The 19,452-nt window shown below is 41.5% G+C and overlaps 1 protein-coding gene across 1 annotated transcript; it reads right to left on the minus strand.

The window, feature by feature from the left end:
• Positions 1 to 10,359: 10,359 nt before the first annotated feature.
• On the minus strand, positions 10,360 to 14,642 carry LOC311003384 (peptidase inhibitor 15-A-like; the record flags this gene model as incomplete). Its single annotated transcript, XM_083995124.1, has 6 exons — positions 14,504 to 14,642; positions 14,038 to 14,384; positions 12,995 to 13,113; positions 11,764 to 11,896; positions 11,564 to 11,679; positions 10,360 to 10,495 (listed from the first exon to the last, which is right to left on the minus strand). The coding sequence occupies exons 2-6, from the start codon at positions 14,311 to 14,313 to the stop codon at positions 10,360 to 10,362; spliced, it is 780 nt and encodes a 259-aa protein (XP_083851250.1). The 5' UTR covers positions 14,314 to 14,384; positions 14,504 to 14,642.
• Positions 14,643 to 19,452: the final 4,810 nt, after the last annotated feature.

A 19,452-nucleotide genomic window follows, 5' to 3' on the forward strand; every position in this document is an offset into this window, starting at 1 on the left:
AACCAACAATATTCCTGTACATACATATTGTTTACTTACTTGACAGTACGTTATGGTAGCCTACTACATCTTCTATTTAGGTCTATAATGTTCCAAAAATCTTACGTGTTATAATTTGTATTTTCTGTGATATTAACACTATATAAAGGATTATTATTTCATAATATCGTAATTTTATCAGAGTTCTTTATTCAAATAATATAAAAATAGTAGTTTCACTGTTCTTCTTACCTGGGGACTGGCTGTGGTCAACAATAGCTACATGCACATTAACTTAAACCAGATCTGCCTGCTCTGTGGGGCCTTGCAGCAGAAGTGGCCCCATTCTCCTGAGCCTAACTGTTCACAGGTGACTCCTTGGGGGGATTAAAACACAAACCGACTCTCTGTTAATTCCAAACCCTGAACCTGTCGTCACTGTTTCCCCTCCCCGGCTGCAACACAGTGTAAATTCCATAATGGAAACAGGCAAGTTTTGTCTTTTGTCATCTGGTCATTTTCACTGGTAGCTGTGGCACATGTGGAAACAGTAGCTAATCACCCAGGCCGCGGCCCCCTGTACAGACACACTTTCCAGGGGGGAGGGGGGGACACACAATTTTCTTGTATTTTACCTGACAAACATAATAAACCGAACGCTGGCCAAGCCGGCATTGATTTTGCTCTATGTCGTTTCAGTAAATCCCCTTGTTTCCATGAATCCCTGATGTTTTTTTGTTTTTTTTTGGCCCTCAGCCCTTACACATCAACCAAGTCTTGTTTTTCTCTATTTTTCTCTGTCTATCCCATTTGTGGACATGTTCAACTATCAATAAGATTTGTAAGACTTATCATTCAACATGATCTCTGGAAGCTGGGGACAACATGGAGTGGTTTGTGGGGTGAGAATATAGGGCAATACGTGGTCTACATTTTAAAGAAAATGTAACCTCTTTCCCTCTGTAAATGGGATGAACGGTCTGTTCCTTGACTTACAGTAAGAACACACATTACACTTATACACAAGAAAATGTACACAAAGTCACATGTGCCAATAATTATCAGTTAAATGGACCAAAAGTAAATTAAATCATTCTGCATATACGTGACATTTGATTGTCAATACTGATTCATAAGTAGCATTTTAATGTGTAATGTAGCTGGTTGAGGTGGAGTTGGTTTAACAATTGGATATAAAGTTAGCCTGGAGCAGTGTCCCGGACCCCTCCAACAGGTCGCAAGATAAATCAGAAGGAATGTGAGATGATTAAAGGGGAACGGACAGAAGTAAAAAGATAAATTCTGAGACACAAATTTGTATTCACACTGTGGACTTCTCTCTTATCTGTGATTTGGTGAACTAATGGGTTGGTTTATCTCTCAGGGCCTCGAATAGTTATTAAAATTATACAATTTGAGAAGTTATAGGGGGAAAGAATAAAAGTTCCTCAAATCTCGGAAATGTGAGTACCTTAAAAGTACAATACCTGAGTATTTGTACTTATACAGTAGTAATTGCATTCGACTGCCCCTGTTGGAGATGCATCAGGTCAGAGTGGGCTGGACATCGCAGACATGTATAAGATCTTCTTTTCAGGGCACCTCTGCTGTCTAACCTACTTCTACAAAAGTGATACAAGGGCCCTCACATTAGGGACCCACCGCATTCTGAACTTCCATAAACCGAGGGTTTACTGTCTGCTCCCTGGGTCAGTAGCAGGGGCCTCGGCCACAGCCCCAGCAGCGGCCCTCTTCCTGCGGTCAGCCCCGGCAGGCTTCCCCCCTTCTCTTCCACCGCAGCTGAAATAGCAACGCTCTCGCTTTGCTCCCAGCTCCCTGGAGGGAAGCGCCGCCGAAAACACTCATTCATCTGCTACAGAATTAATGCTGCTCTACATTTAGATGTGTGTGTGTGAGTGTGTGTGACAGGGAGGAAGAGAGTGCATGCATGTGTGCGTGTGTGTGTGTGTGTGTGTGTGTGTGTGTGTGTGTGTGTGTGTGTGTGTGTGTGTGTGTGTGTGTGTGTGTGTGTGTGTGTGTGTGTGTGTGTGTGTGTATGTGTGTGTGTTTGACAGTAAGAGAGTGAGAGTTGAGGCAGCAAAGGAGCGACAGGCTGCATGCATGTGTGTTTGACAGGAAGAGTGATACTGTGCATGTGAGTTGGTGCACATGCCTTCATAACACAAATAAATGAGTCAATACATAAAACATGTAATTATTTTAAACACTCCAAATAAGTTTTATGGCCTTTGGATATGAAGTGACTTATATTACATTAGGTTACAGCTGAAATATACAAAGACCGACTGTAAGAGCATGTGTCTGACCATGAATAGGAAAATGAAATTGTGTGGATAAAAGAAATATTTACCGACTGCTCAGGGATTTCTATGATTTACAGTGTGGTAATTTAGGTCAGGCCATCTGTAACAGACCAGACATTCTCTGATTAATGTTTATTACAATGCCTGCCAGTAAATATACACTATTTGTGCCTGCGGAGGAGCAATATAAGTGATTTCATGCTTGGTCTTCTGATATTAGCAGCCTTTCATATGATTTCTCTCTATCGCCCTTCTTTTTTTAATGCATCTGTTGTTTTTCTGTCGTATCTCTCTTCTTTTTTTACGTTACCACTTGACCCACTCTCTGTCCATGTGCACAAACACACACGTGCACACACTTTCCATTCCTCTGCTTGTTCTCCTCTCTGTCTCTCTCTCTCTCCCCTCTTTCCTCTTTTTCTCTGACTATCTCACCCACACAGTCTTTGTTAAGCACATGTTCTGTGCGTTACCTCCTCCTCTCTGTTCAGCGTGTGGTCCTGCGAGAAACCCCCCTGAACCCAGCGGAGTGCATGAGCCGTGCCAGACCCCCGCATCCGCACAGCAGCAGCCCCTGGACGACAAGAGGCAAAAACCACACAAACACTCTCGAAGAACACTTTTTGTTGGCCAAACGTTATCTGGCACATTGCTCTCTAATGGTTCTGGTTGAGCTGAATTGAGGTCAGAGCGTTGGAACGGTATTGGGGTGAGAATGGGAGTAAAGAGCATCAAGGTCATTTGGCAGACGTTCTACATCATTGCTTTTTGTGACATTATCAGCAGTGTTCAGCAGGAGGCGGCCTCAGATATTCACTTCAGGTCAGTCTGGCCTTAGTTTGTCTGCCTCTACCCCCTTGTGGTCAGTAAATGTCAATGCACATGTGAGCAGTGGACATAAATATCTTGCTGTAATTTGATTCACAGGTGTTGCTGCAGGCATTTACAGTTGCGATTACTTTTTCAGTGGAGCGTTCCAAGTAAGTAAGTAGTAGAAGCAATATCTCATCGCACTGGTGGATAAGTCTTAAAAGATGTACATTTGGTTCTACTTTGGTTAACATCATAACATTGAGTACAATCCAGTGTCTTTGCGTGACATTCAGCGGTTAATTACACCTGTCTTTTTACTCTTGAGCAATGGTAGTCTTTATCTTTAACAGATTCCTCTTAATGTTATTGTGACTTTCAAGGAAATGTCTGGACATGTTCTAAGAAAATGAAGGGAAACATACGCTCTTGTTCAGCACATTGCCACCAGGTGTCAGTGTCCTTCACCTTTCAATCGGCAAGACATGGCCTTCAGCCTGAGCACATCTCTCATGGACTTGAGTTCAGGTTGGAGAAGAAAATAAAAATGATGGCAAACAGCTCCCCCATTTTTCAACCGCAAAGGGAAATGTGGGCAAACTGTTGCAAGACTGAGGCACTTTATTGAACCCCCCACCACCCCCACCCCCCAGTGTATTGCAATGCGATTTTGAGCAAACAAAGGGGCTAAAGTTTTGGTAAACTGATAATGTAGAGGCACTGGGGGCTGGGGGAATTGTGGGTACCCAAAAGCCCCTTGTTTTATGTCGGACTGGGTATTTTGTCCTTTGTGTTGAAGTTTTGTGTGGACTGCTGCTTGTGGTATGAAACCAGCAGAAATTTCACAATAATGCCAAATTATAGTCCCGTCCAAAGTTAACTAATATCATCTTCTGGATAGAATGTAATCATCATGCGTTTAGTTGAAATTGATATGTTGGCTGGTTTGCCACATTGGATGTCAACACACTATCTTGACCTACTCAGAAAGAGTTAGTTTTTATGAGCTGAGGTAATAAAAGTCTGCTTGTTTTTTTGTGAGTATCCTCCGTTTGCTCAGAAAGTTCTATTTAGGAGACGTAATGCTACAATACATCATGAGAGCAGAGAGGTCAGGGCATTAGAGGCCGGTATCAGCATCAAAGCCCCAGTGAGCTTGTTGACAACAGGTATAAAAGAGAGCTGAGCGCAAAGGAGGAAAGCCCATCTGATTATGCAGCACTTTCCCAGCACTGTGCTTTGGAGAGGACATTGATTTTGGCCCACGTCTCGCTGCTGCAGGATGTCGCTCGTCTGAAGTCCCTGCTAGGCCCCGCGAGGAGGTTAACATGGCCCGGTCCAAGACAAAGACTGCAGTAGGATATGGAGGGCAAACACAGAACATGGGCCACCTTTGCATCAGTTTGTGTTCTTAGACTGAACCAGAAGGGTCAAGTCTGGTCTGACTCAGATCTAGACATACAGTATACTGCAGAGTTATTCTTATAGCCACTGGGTTGGAGTTTCGCAGCGCCAATGTCTCACATACTGGGTTGACAACATGTGATGTGGTACTTTTAATGTCATATATGAGGTGAGTATAGACTATACAGTTTCATGACATAACACCAGCTTCTCTCCTTCGACATGAAATGGAATATCTGCGCAGAGGTATGCCAGATATGCTCTATTTATATTTAACTAGACCATGTGAGGAGCTTACATTGCCAAGGAAAAGTCACTAGACAAGAAAAGTGACCATAACGTAAGCCATTCATCCTCAAGTGAAATGGTGTCTTATTTCATTCTGGCCAATTGCGTGAAACATCAGCACTTGGTTGTGTGTTACCAGCATAGGGAGTATGTGTAAAGTCATCCATGGGAGGAATGAAACAATCTCCCACATGTTATGGCCACGCTGCCCTAAATAAACAGCATCAAAGACCAAAATAGGCACCTGAGACACCACAAATGATTTGTGTACCTGAAACACTTTATTTTTCACTCCTTGTTTGAAGTAAGGGCAACTCCGACTCAAAAGAAGAAAGACTGCAAAAACGTGCCCTGCAGTTAACTCTGCTGCCCTGGGAGATTTATGGTAGCAAAAGGGTTGTAGCATGTACATGTCAACATTTAAGGAGATCCCAAAACATGCTTCAAGTAGCTGACATCAGTCACTGGGAAACGCATATGTCAACAGGCTCCCAGCTGACCTACACACTAGTTCAGATATGAATGTAACTGCTTTGAAAGTTACATTGCAAAATAGCAGTCAAAGCCTTGGAAATGAGTGCAGCTAACGTACTGTATTGTGCTGTGCCAGTCAATGCCAGTCAATTCTCTTCCATTGTTTTCTGTATGTCCTACTAATATATGAATACAGGATCTACGGTACATGCATCTCCTGTATCACTTTTAGACAAATTTCATATAAAAATGTAAATCATTTGTTGAGCTTATCAGTGAGTAACTCATAGTCGATTGACTTGCTTTGTCATGAAACACTATCGGCAAATGACTACATATTATGCGATACAATTAAAAACTTTGAGTTAAAAATATTTTTGTTGTTCCCAACGTCAGGAATGAAGTATTAAGATTACCTTTGAAACTCTGACCAACTCAGTTTGCTGACTGAGACCAGGAAATAAAACAAAACAAGAACAAACTACTGCACCGTATATCGTCTAAGCATCTTCCCCTGTACGTAGGTTCACTGACGGTTATCTTCACCTCCATCCTCACATACTCTTGCTGCTGTTTCGGTGGTGGATTTTGGAAAAGGTTTGAGGACACTGTGAGGTTTGGATCGGGCACAGGCTGCATTTCCGATGGTAGAGCTCAGAGGGGAGCAAACTAAACAAGGTTGTTGTGTTTGCAAGGGAGTCGAAAGTAAAAAGTAAAAAATACGATTAGAAAGAAGCCTCCTCCAGTCACAGAGGGGCCAAGCTTTCAACCCTTCAATGTTTGAAGTTAGAGGGTACAGGGGTTGTCGAGTGCAGAGACGATGAAGAAGAGGAAGGTTGTAGCCGTAAAACATTCACAGCAAACCTCTGAACAATGATCGAGTTCGCTCTAGCAAAGATGTATCTCCTCTCTTTTCACCACTCCAACTTTCTCATACTTCTCACCATTATTGAAGTTAGAAGGCTCCTTACCCATTTAGAGACTGACTCCAACCAATCTCAACCACTCCCTGTAAATAATCTATCACCCTGCCATGGTCCCCGTGAAACCTCCACCTTCTTTCCAAATCAGTGTTTCACCGCTTTCACAGTTCGTGGAGACAGTTTTAAAGTGATTTAGCAATAACAGTTTGCCTGACAGGTCAGTAACTCACATGTGTTATTAGGAAAAGCAGAGCACCTTCAGATGAGCTTACAGATGCGTCATCATGGCCTCAGTAGGTGTTGGCACGGGCTGATGGTAGGAACCAGTTAAAATGGATTTATTGCTGCAGCAACTGGAAACTGAAAATCTGTCTGTTTCTTTTCTCCATCTTTCTGATTGTGTTTCCTTCACTCCCATTGGTCTTCAAGTGAGCTTTTTCCCCCTCACTCCTTAACTGCTCAAGATTATCTTATCCAGGTCTTATGCATGCACCATTTGTTGAATTCGTAATTGAAATACTATACAAGGCTGAAACAGCAGTTAAGGTAGAAGTGGTAGAAGTGTCAAAGAAGCTCCAAAAAAGTTACAGTTGAGGCAGTAGCCTAAACTCGATGCGTAGATACGGTGATCAGACAGAAATAGATTAAAAATAAAGCGGAGCAAAGTGAGGTAGGAATAAGAATAAATGAATAGAGTAAAAGAAAAGGAAAAGTGTAGTAAGGGGCCATTTGCATTGCACAATGTGACATGTCACTTGCTCCAAGTCTGAACATCCATCACAACACACACCATTTAAGTCTCTGAAAAGAGCATAAAGCCTAACTCGCTTTTGTTTGGTTTGGGAAAAAGTCCAAACATTGGTTTCACTAGAGTGTTAAGTATAAAGAGAATTAAGACGAGTCAAAAAAAATAAAATCCAAACAATGGACAAAATGTTTACACTTTGAACAATTTCAATGAAAAATGGAGATGAATGATATGAACACTTTGAGAACACTAGTCCTACAGTAAGGAGGCTGAACACAGTTAATACATCACTGATGGTGTGATGTGTAATGTTATTCTTTTGCAATTACACTCCATTTGCAGGTGTTTTCTGTGTTTATACTTGAACCATCACATGCTGCTTTCATCCTAACCCAAATCCATATCTTTAACCTTTGCTTTGCCTCCGCCACTGATGGATAAGCCAGGTATATGTCAACAGCAGGTTGCCGAACTCATCATTGCATCCTGCTTCTCATCCTGCTGATGTGCCTTTTAAACATCCACCAATCATCTGTTTGGCTGTAATTCCTGCATTTGCTCAGACAAAAGGATTTTTTCCCATGCATACTAATGCATTCCTCGAAAACTTTCTACTTGTAGTTTCCAGGGAGTGCTCTGGCCTGTTTGGGCTTGATGCATAGATGGAGCTACTTAATAAAGAGCAGGAAGTGGTTTGAAACCCTCACGCTATGCAAAGTTTAGCATGAAAATTAGAGCTGTTGAACCCCACCCTGCCAAAGTGCATTGCAATGCAGCAAAGCGTGTCAGTAAGGAAAGATGTTTTCTGTGGCCCAGTTTGCACTTGAACTAACACAGATGTTATCTAACAAATAAAACATGTTATCATCCCCTTTTTTTGTTAATTTGTTTTCTTCATAATCTGGTGATCTCGTACATCTAGCTTTGATGCCAACTGGCCCAGACCTGCTGCAAAACTGCAGCATCTGTCCATATCACTGTTTGTCTCCCGGCCTTATTAACCCTCTGATGCTTTAACTCATCATCATTTCAAAGTGTAAGAGCTGTGTTGCAGTTGTCTTTCTTTGGAAGTGACACTGTCTCCCTCTTTCTGCTTCCAGCATTCCACTCTGCTCCCTGTCTCTCCATCGCAGTGAGGTCAATGGTTTCATTGGACAAAGTCAAACAAGAAGGTCCTCTGAAACCCTATCAGTTGTCTGTTCATTTGTGTAGACATGGACAGACGGGGCCAAAGTCAACCTCCACTTATTGGGATTCAGTTGTAGCCCTGACATGTTTTCTCTTCTCTCCTCTCAGCCTTTGATACGCAGGATGTTGGACTTTGTTTGATTCAAAATGAAAGCCACTAATCAATATCAAGTATGAGGAGCTCTGACATCTCAGACAACACAGCACAGACAACGGACAATGTATACTGTTCTGGCCCGAGGCAAACATGGGTAGAATTGTACAAAACAAAGAAGCTGCTGACAGGCACGCTTTCAAAGGGCAGTGCACTGGTGGTGTTCAGTCTCTGTGGTAATGAACATTGAATATCATGATGTATGGATCCAACTGTGTCACCAGACAGGCTAACTCACCAAGTATCCCACTGGCACATCAATCAGTAGTTAAAAACGTGGAAATTCGTATCAATTATCAATACTATATTGAAGACATTACCATTTAAATGAATGTAAAGTTGGAACATAGTGAAATGAAAAGCAACTGGGCCTCTCTGATGCATTTTTACTTGATTTCTCTCTACTGTCTCCCATACTCAATTCTGACAATGAATGAGCACCAAACTAATGATAAAAAAAAATACATGTACAAGTCTGTTTGCATGTGTTCTTGTTTTATTACAAATAAAAAAACACAACAAGAAAAACGCGGTTCACTGCATAAATAGCTTGATTTAAATACAGTCAGTGCGGAAAATGTTCATGTCCTGTTTGGTAAAGTGTTATTTCCCACGTAAGTTTTTCCTCTTTTAAAATCAAATCAGCATCTTCATATCCTTTTGACTATGCTTTCATTACAATGCAGTTATGTGCTTAAAAGTCGTCCTCAGTGTTGGATCGTACTGAGAAACTGTCCTGATTTGGACCCATTTGTGTTGAAGTGTTTACTTGCCAATATTGCGCTAGTGCTTAGTTCATATACATCTACCAACTTCGTTTACATTATGGTAAATTTCCTTCACCATCATAAAAGTTGACATGCAAATGAACCATATTCAGTACCTTTAAATTGTATAGATATCTGTACAATCCTTTTACAAAACAATACAAAAATTAATATCAATTAAATATTTTCCCATATAAAAATGAATAACTTACAGAATACTTGAAGTTTAAGGATAGTCAAGGTGTAATGATTATCTACATGTACAAAAAATAATAATATCCTGGTACTTTGGAAATTTACGAACAATTAAGGTGCACTTGAGTGCCTAACTCCAAAACCCATGGCTACAACATCAGTGAAAACGTCATTACAACATACAAACACTGCATCTGTCTAATATTACACAACATTATACACATTGGTATACAGAATACCAATACACTCTATAACGAATATGATTATATGACAGATATGTGGGTCAGACTTATTGTGTGTGAAGTGAAACCTGTGAAATGCCCCAAAAGATATTAAATGCCTGTACTGTAATGAAACATAACGACCTATTCAGTGCAGCTTAAAATGCACTGCGTAAATGTAGAAACAAACTTTTGACAACAGAGGGAGGTATATAAAACGAAGACTTCCCCGTGTCATTGTTCTGTAGTCCTTTTGTATACAGCTGTGCTATGCTATTGGGTTACAGTAAGTGCACTTTAATTTACAAACCTTTGGCCGATTTGTTGCAAGCTAGAAAATGGAAATCGCAACGGACGCGAGTGTGAAGTTTGTAACGTACTGCAGGGTCAACAGCAGCTACGGAGCTGACGCCGCCAGTGGAGGTTTTCCCTCTGAGGTCAAAAGCTTTGATCTTTACATCACAACATTCCTGTGAAGGCAGAGCACACAACATGAAGGTGTGATGCCCGTAGCACCAAAGTGAGCAGGTATGAGCAGCTATGATGGTGTTATGTCCTTAATTACCACATTGTCAATGGTAAACAAATATAGTAAAAACAAAACGGTTTTGCAGCACCACATACGGCATAGACTGTGTTTAAGGACCCATTTTACATATAAATTATATTCCATCAATTAAAATAGTAACAAATTAATTTACAGTTTATTTACAAGTCATCAGTACTAAATTGTCTGCTGCCTTCAAATGTATATTTGTGTCTTTAAATAAGCCCATATATACAAAATAGTGTGGTCCACGACTGTTGTGCAAATCCTTACGGGATTAAAATAATGTCTCTGTGGTATTGTAGGTTGTCAGCTTATGTCAAGAGGAGACCTGTTTTTATTTGAACCAGTGCAGGTAGTTTGTCTTGAGAGCAGGGAAGCACATGTTGTTGCTGCAGGAGCCCCCGTAGCTGGGGGGGCAGGCGGAGCAGGGCACGCCTACTTTGTAGGGAGCTTCTCCAATCCAGTTACCCCTGAAATGTAGAAACACACAATGAGTGAGTGAGAATGTATTTGTTAAAAGTAAGGCCTGGACTTTAATTGGTATCTTTCTTGTTTAAAGATTGCTTAAATTCAGGAGTAAAAGCACCTAAGTTGGACTGATGATATGATAATCGGTGATATAAATAACAAACTGTTTTGCATTTGCATTTTCAACATTTCAATATTGAGGTTGTTAGTTCTTTCTTTTATTTGGGTTTTCAGTCACATCACATCATCATCAAAAGAGTGTTTTCCCAGTTTGGCCAGGTGTCATCCAAGAGCTCATAAAAACGTCTAAATTTCCACTAGATCTTCTGATGAAGATTGATGTGATGTGAAAACTCCAGAGCGGACATTAAATGTACCATGAAGTGAGACGGTTCTCTTCAAGAGAAAAATATTCCTTTCCTAGTAATCTGTACTTTGTGTCGAATCAGGTTTCAGCGTGTTTATCAAAGAAATATTGTGCCCTGACATGAACTACCTAACTTCATGACAAAAACAATTCAATTGTACCACTGTCCAAATTGACACATTATTGCAAGCTGGTATCAATCACACACCTGGCTTTTGCAGAGGATGACAACAGTGACCTCTGCAGGCCTGGAAATAGGAATATGTCCAAACCCACTACTGTGTGTTTCAAAGAATGGAGTCTATTCCAATTAGCGAGCTAAAATAGGTCATCAGTGTCCTACTACTGCTACTTTTACATATGTCTTAAACCAGTGGGATTAAAGAGCCTAGGTCACAAGTCAGTCACAAGTCCAAATGGGCTTTGATTCCTGGAATTTTTTTGCGAGAATTTGTCTTCTTGCTTTGTGGGTCTCTAGGGCTTTGGTAATGCAGTACCGGCTCACAGGCTTGTATTGGGGTTATCTGAATCTCTCCGCAACATGGGTGGCATTTCACAACTCAGCACAGAACAGAGTGGACTGTGTTGGTATTAAGCTTGTCGTCGGTCTATCGTCATCAGGTGAACAGGTTCACCAGAATTAACAGGCCTCCTCACCATGTGTAACCAACATTATATTGTATGGGAAGTATACGGTACTTACTTAGGTGAATAGTTGCAGACTAAATACGTTGCTCGCTTCCACACTGAGCCCCATACGTTCATATTGTGGCATGTGTGGACAGCGCAGCCGACCTTATTGGATGTTGCCCACACCATCTGCAAAACAGACACGTGATCGGTTAATGTCACTGTTACACCAATCCAGCAGTGTTCAACAGTGTTTAGCGTCTGTCTGTATACCTGTGTATAATGGGTACACATTGGTCCGTAGCATCTGAGAGGGCATCGAGGGTTGCAATCACGGGGGTATGGAAACGAGTAATCTTTGACCTCATCATACCACGGCTTCACCAGCTGAAGGATGGATCGATAGCTGTGAACAGAAGACAAACTGTTTAAGCTATGCATATCAAAGTATTACTACGTTTGCCCATTGTCATATTGTATAAGGAAAAGTGCTGTGCAGGTTTATTATTTTGGCTACAGCATTAAATAGAAACTCCTAAATTTTATACTGGCCTCTCTTCTTATGTTTTGTTGTAGTTTTTTTTCTCCAGACGTGTTTGCATTTTTCTCCTAGAACATCAGCTTCCTTCACATCACTTCTTTTTAAAATTCTTTATGGATTTCAATCATTTTATTGAGTTTCTTGTCTTACTACTTCCAATTTATTTGTTGGACATGCAGCTCAGATGGCGAGATGAAAAGACGATAAAACCTTTCCAAAATTTAGTCACAGTGTCAGACTTGGCCATCAGAGACTGCGGTAGTATTAAAAAACAGCCTGTAGTCCAGAAATGTAATGTAAACAGCCTGCAGCATCACAAGCAAATGAGACTGGTAGAAACATAGTCACATTACAAACAGTAACATGAACACTTGAAAATTCTCCAGCACCATGTTTACTCATTTTTTTTTGGGAGCCGCTCCAGCATGCTCTGTAGGGCAAAATGCTGACTTACAGAGTTTTATCAATTTTCTTGTTGGGGGACATTGGTATGACAAAGGGAGCCAAATAGTTCCAACCCCTCCAAGGTTTAATAAAACATTTTGGTTTTACTATGTAGGTCTTGAGGGTATTTTTTCAAGGAAATAACTTTACTGTAGGACTCTCAGTGAGAAACAAGGAACAGTCAGAATAAGCTGTGCCCCTTGAGTCTCATGTTGTTCCTCAATAAAATCTAAAAATGTAGGAAGACATGAAGGTGTCCTGTGTTTCCAAATGGAAAGTCAAGACCTAGTGAAGGGATGCGCCTTTGTCCTCATGGGTCATGGCTGAAAAACACAGCTTTTGTTTATTTGAGGGGTCACAGGAGCATTCCTCAAGCAGTCACCGGGTCACAGTGCAAAAACTTTTAGGGGAAAGAAGAAGGGGGCTGCAAGGCAGCGACCATGACTGCTGAGAGAGAGAGTCATCCCTGAGAGAAGCAGCAGATGTCGGGGAGGGGGAGGGGAGTCAAAGGTCACTCACCGTCCTGTCCTGACGGAGAGGTTTTGACCCAGGAACCTGAGGAGGTGAGGTGGCCCATGCTCCCACAGGCAGGCATGAGCCCAGTCCTCGGCCGTCTTAGCCAGAGTGTCATCCCACACCTCAACACACAGAGAGACACACGGTATGAACATGGACAGTCATTACATAACTGGCAGAATAAAGATCAACACCACATCTTTTTCAGCGGCGAGATGCGAGATAAGGAGTCGGCACTTTACGGTTTCATAGAACTGTTACAGGTGCTACCATGGCAACACGCACAAGTCAACCATCAGATCAGTTGCATAAGAGGAGAAAGTTAGCATCCAAGTGTCCCATGTACTGTGAGTCTTTCACTGAATCTGTCCTTTCTGTGATGGATTAAGGTTTGAATAGCTGCACAGACACATGGTTGTGCCTCAAGGCTGATGCAGTCCTCTGATGACTTCACTACAGATGTTTCCTCAGGGGAAGAGACACCCCACCCCCCACCCCCCCACCCCCAACGCTCGTTATCGTTAATACAGCAACAGACAATGGAAACGATGCCAACTTTAAATAGAAATGTGTTCGCTACAGTAGTTATGCTGTCAGCTGAAATTGCTCCCAGGTACTCAAGAGGATTGTGCAGCTACACCAATAAAATAATAATAAAATACATGTGCGAAATTAAAAATGTGATTTAGCAGCATGGGGACTTGCATAATTACATTTTTCCTATCAGATCTGGACTACAACTGACCACTAGTGTTCCCTCCCTCCCTACTACACTCCCAGCAGGCTACTAGCACCATACATGACCCCTCTCCCTCTGGATGTGACCATCAGGCAACTTTGGTGGTCTACAGCAGTGCAATCTACTTAACAGCTGAAGATGCCAAGTAACATGTAAAGACATTTGTCACTTTGTCTCTTGAAAAAATCTGTAAAAATCACATCTGAATTTTCCATCTGCTCCAATGACAATCTTAATTGAATCATGCAGTGTATTAATTCATGCACTAATTTGAAATACATAAAAATGAATGAAAACTTTCACTTACCATGTACTCCATGTTGGATGCTGGAGGGAACACTTTCCCTCTCACTTTGTTATGGTAATCAAGGATGGCAAGCATGTCGTTCTGACTAATGTAACGCTTCCTCCTGCTTTTAGAAATAGCCGTGGTGTCTGTTCCATAGCTGTGCGCTGCACCAACATGGGTGAAATTGGCGGCTGGCAGGGACGTGGACACAGTAGAAATACTCGTTGCCAGTGCACTTGCTCCGCAATATATGCACATTAGTGTTACATCTATGACAAATAACTGGAGTTTCATTTTTGGTTTTTACTTTTTCTTGGCTTCCAGGAACCTAGCAGTTAGAGAATTTCCCCGCGTCCTGGATTGCTCTGAAAGAAAGAAAGAAAATTGACTTACAGCAAGTTCAGATCACGCTCCAAAAACTCTCGTGCTTTACAATACAGGATAGAAATAACCAATGACAATCCCTCACATAATGGCTTCCTACCTTTCCGTGCGCAGTGGTACCTTGTGCCTGCGTTGCCAAGGCTGTTTTGCCACTGAGGCTTCGGTAATGGGCTTGGAGAAAGAGGGAGGGCTGCCTGCCTGGCTTGCGAGGGAGAAGCTTTTGCGCTTTGCGAACTTTGTGAGGGCTTCAGGAGAAGTCCGGTCTCCCTGGCTTTATATATCGCAGCGGGACGATGCAGGAACTGCGCCTGCCTCGGAGGTAGACGTACACAGCCCCTCCTTGTCACCTGAAACACAGCAACAGCATCATCTGGGGAGCGTTGTGTTTGGTTCCTCTCTAACACGTTCCCGGCAGAGCTTGTCTAATTTCATCAAAGACATGTGCTTTGGGTTTGTGCAACTGCAGGACAACATTTGATTAAGAGCATATTAAATAACAATTACAGGATCTCAGAGGCAAATGATGATAATGGGCCGACTATTTATCATACATTTTGTTGTGATAGGCTATGGATGTGATTAATGGTGATATTTGAAATTTGAAACATGAAATAAACTACACAACAGAGAATTGATTGGGGTAAGTAGCCTAATATATTTTAACAATCTGGGATGTACAGGTGATAAAATCCCCCCCACCCCCACCCTTCTCCCCCCCTCCCCCCCCCCCACACACACACACATACACACACGTGCAGGACATCCACCAGAAGCCAATGGTGGGAGGACAGCCAGTCAACCTGTTATGAGTCAAATCAATATGAGAGCTGGGTCCATGTGTCCTATCAGTCCTCTTTGTCGTATTCATTATACTGTAAATATTACACTTGTTCAGTGTGTGGCTCCAGCTGTGTGGTTTGCAGGGGCAGATGCAGAGCCAAAGGGGGGAGAGAGAGAGAGAGAAAAAACCTTCTGCAGGTCATAATTTTCATTGGCAGCTGGTGAACAAATTAAAGCAACGTGACGCAGGAACAATTTTCCTCCCCCTTTTTCTTCTCTCTCTCTCTCTTGCTGTCTTCTCTCTCCTCCTCTCCTATTGCAGACAACTGGTGCTTTCCCAAAAATCTTCTTGGAAGTGATGGACTTTTCAGGTGCTGGAATTGGTGGAAGGGATATATCACTCAAGAGCAGCGAGACAGCAGAAAGTTTCTCCTTCGTTTCAGTCCGTCCATACATTTTCAGCTCCCATACTCTCCACTGCAACCTCCTTCAGTACACTGAGGGTTTCACTGAGATGGAAAGTTGTCAACGTTAGCGGATAAATCATGACAGATTAGTTGAATATTTCAACTTCCTAGACCTGCTCCAACATTTGCTAATGCCAGGACTCTGAGCAGAAATGTCTTTTTCCTGTAGGTCTTTGAATTTAATAGGCGGTTGGACATGTGTTAACCTTGAAGTATATATAATTGCAGAAATAGCATCTTAGGGCAAAACGTAAGCTCAAGTTGAGTCAAAGAGTCAACAGAAGTAGTTTTGTACATGCATTTTAGCATAAAAACAAAACAAAAAAAAACCTCCTTTTAATGTAAAAATAGGCTAATTCCCTGACAATTCATGTAATATTGATTTAACTCATTTAATATATTTGAATGGGTTAAATACACATAAATATATGATGTGATTTGTTTCCTTTTTTCCTGTTATGACTATGCACCATCACATCTGTTCAATATTTTGACTCATCCTCTCATCTGGTATCAATAGTCGGGTCCCTCTGCAGCCAGCTCAGCCGGCCAGCCAAAGATTCTGATCGACACGGTGCTGGGATCCGATCCCCAGGTTTATACCCATATTATAATCCATATCATCAGATTATATTAACATACACCTGTTGCACTGTATTTCACACCATCTTTGTGTTTATTTGACAGTAGGATCCCGATCCAAGACTAAACCAAGCAATCAAAAGTTGAGTTTCATTATGGAAAGGCTGGAACCAGGACTGAATAGAATACTGTACTTCTACATCATGTCTCTCGCCCTCCCTCCTCCCTCTGTCTCTCTCTCTCTCTCTTTCTCTCCCACACACACAAACACACACACACAGTTTCTTCACGTGCAGTCTCCTCAAGGCCCCAGATGATATTCCCTCAGTCTCAGAGTGCTGGTCCTTGTTTGCGCAGTGAACCCAGTGACTTCGAAAGAGGTCGAAGCATTATTATCATATTATCAGTGGAGTAATTAGGACATTATTTGGGGCACATGCTGCTCTGAGGGGCCTTGGGTCTGTTTTGGAAAGGCATTCTTTTTCAGACAGAGCATTTATTTACCTACAATATATTGTTCCAAGTTTCCCCCATGCTTCCCCCCTCTCCAGAGGCCTCTCAAAGCCCAGTGTTGATGCCAGTGCAGCAGAGAGAATGAGGTGCAGTAGTGAGCAAAAGGGAAAGTAAGAAAGAGGAATCGCCTACAGACGCTCGACAGACTCAACAAGTGTAGCATTGGTTATGTTTCTAGATGCCTAACAAATTGAAAACTCAAAGCAGGAGGATTTTGACTGAATAGGCTAGAATTGACATGGTTTTGACAGGTATGGAGTATCATGTACAGTTATGCAACAAATGTCCAAAACAACTACTTTTCTGTTTTTCATGCAGGTTTCAGCTAAAAAAAAAAAAAAGAAGAAGAAGAAGAAGAAGTGTTATTGGACAGTTTTTGACCCAGGTCTGGAGCTTTGACTTGGACAATTCAATAAGTAACAAAAGCTTCTAAGGATGGCTCCTCGCTCTGTCTGCTATTCCAGCAATCAAAGCACATGCTGTAGACTCCAACTCAGCTGTGCACTCCACCCAAGGCTATTGTTACTGCGCTGGCAGACTCCACTGTGTATGGGAAAGTCACTAAGAGATCAGCAGCATGTGAATGGATGGATGAAATAGAGGTCTAATATGACTAGAGAAAGCAAAACTTTTAGGAGTGGTTTGAAAGACGAAATAGTAAGTTATGGATCATGTTGCTCACATGGTGGCCGTGATGAGTTGTATTTGGATGAGAGTTTATTCTGTAATTCTATAAATTTGATATAACCGAGCAGCTTGAGAGTTTGTGAAATACACCACTAAGCTTTCTTGCTAACAGTGTGATGAAAAGATCGATACCATTTTAATGTCCGTATAGTAAATATGAAGCAATAGCGAGCTGTTGCTTCCAGGCTTTTCCGTTTTAATGATAAGCTAATGCTATGCTACATGTCTCCTGGTTGTAGCTTTTTTTAAGCACATTTGTGGTGAGAGTTTAGTACAGTGACTATGAAACTAGTAGGTGGTTATCTAAAATGAGGGAAACTACTAGCCTAATTAAGCTCTGATTTAGTTATGTGTCATACTATTTCTTGGCCAGATAGGCCTACTGTTATTTTTCCTGGAGTTGCAGTGACGATACAGCTCTGGGAAAAGCTAGCACATGACCCATCACCCGGAAAACCACAGAAATGTTCATTTTCACGCTTGAGTTTTTGAACAGAAAAAACAAAGGGCATATAAAATTTTGATTAGCGAGCTGTTGGGCAGATTTTCATCTACTTAGACAGTGTTTTTCTCACTGTTTTCACATTTCCAGTCTTTGTGCTAAACTAAACTGACCGACTGTAGGCGATAGTTTAATATTTACCGTACAGACATGACATATCTACTTTCTCTCCGTTGGCAAGAAAGCAAATTTACGTTCACAAACTGTCAAACTATTCCTTATACATCTGTCATGGCAAGCATATGTGGAAGTAAAGGGTTTGATAACCTACTTATTACTACAAAAATATGTTTTATACTACAAAATATATTGTTTTTTCTTTTGAAAAGCAGTTTTATTGGAACAGCATTGGGGCTGGGAAGTTGTGATGTCATGAGTTGGTTTATGTTGGCCAGGGTGCAAAAAGAAATAGTGACATTTCAAGAGTGGTTTACATTGGTAAGAAGCCCAGTCTCTACTCCAAGCTGTCCAGGCTGCTTTCTTCCACATGCAGCAGCAACATTGTATCAGTGGAATATACAGTTACATAGCAAATACTGTATGTTTCACACACTCTGCTAACTTACAACAGGGTGAAGACTTATTGACATTGAAAAACTGTGGGTGAGAAAGCTACAACACTGTGTCCCCATCAGAAGTTCAGGAGTGGATTCTGACTCCTCCTGTCTGCAAAGAGTAACAAACACAGTAATTAAGTCAATAAATATCAGAGTCTTCTGATCAAAGGGTGCCCTCGCAGAGCTTCAATTTAGTTCAAAATTAAATTCCTGCAATGTTTATACTGTATATACACCAAGGTGCTAATACAACATCACTGATAAAGGCACATATTTTTCACCCGGCACAACTGAGGCTGGCAACAATGCCAGCTGGTACTGTAAATACACTACTTATTACTGAAAGATCACCCAATATAACTCAAAGACACATAGCCTCGTATTTACCGAATAGTGACCTCCACAAATAGGACCGTAGAGAATCTGTTCCAGACTGGATGCTTCACTCTGTTGTTGTCTAGATACAAGTCTGGCTGTTGTCTGGTAGCTCAGAGGAGTCTGTGGTGACTTTGTCCCCAACCTTGTTCACAGGAAGGAAAAAGACCATAAAGGCCATTAAGGCAATATAAAGAGTAAACAATAAATGACAGAGAGAGCCATTGAGAGTCAGAATTTGAAGAACAATTTTCTTCTAGATGAATTATTCCTAGAAGTACTGTAGATGACAAAAGGTTCGAGATGTGGACAGTAGAAAAACTAGCCAGCTGCTGAAACATCGCCTTTATACAAGGGCCTGTAAAGTGCTTCAGACAATCTTAACAAACATTATGTCGGTAGAACATACACAATTAAACCCCCCTTTCCCGTAACAGTGTTTAGAGTGTGGGAAAAACCTGAGGGATTACTAGAGGGGGAACTTTTTCTTCAGGAATAAGTCACTCAGCTTGTGTATCTATTTTTGACATGTTACATTCCTTTGCCCCCAGATATTCTCACCCATCTATAAGACATTTACAACCAT

The sequence above is a fragment of the Trachurus trachurus genome (genome assembly GCF_905171665.1).
Source record: "Trachurus trachurus genome assembly, chromosome: 20".
Taxonomy (NCBI): domain Eukaryota; kingdom Metazoa; phylum Chordata; class Actinopteri; order Carangiformes; family Carangidae; genus Trachurus; species Trachurus trachurus.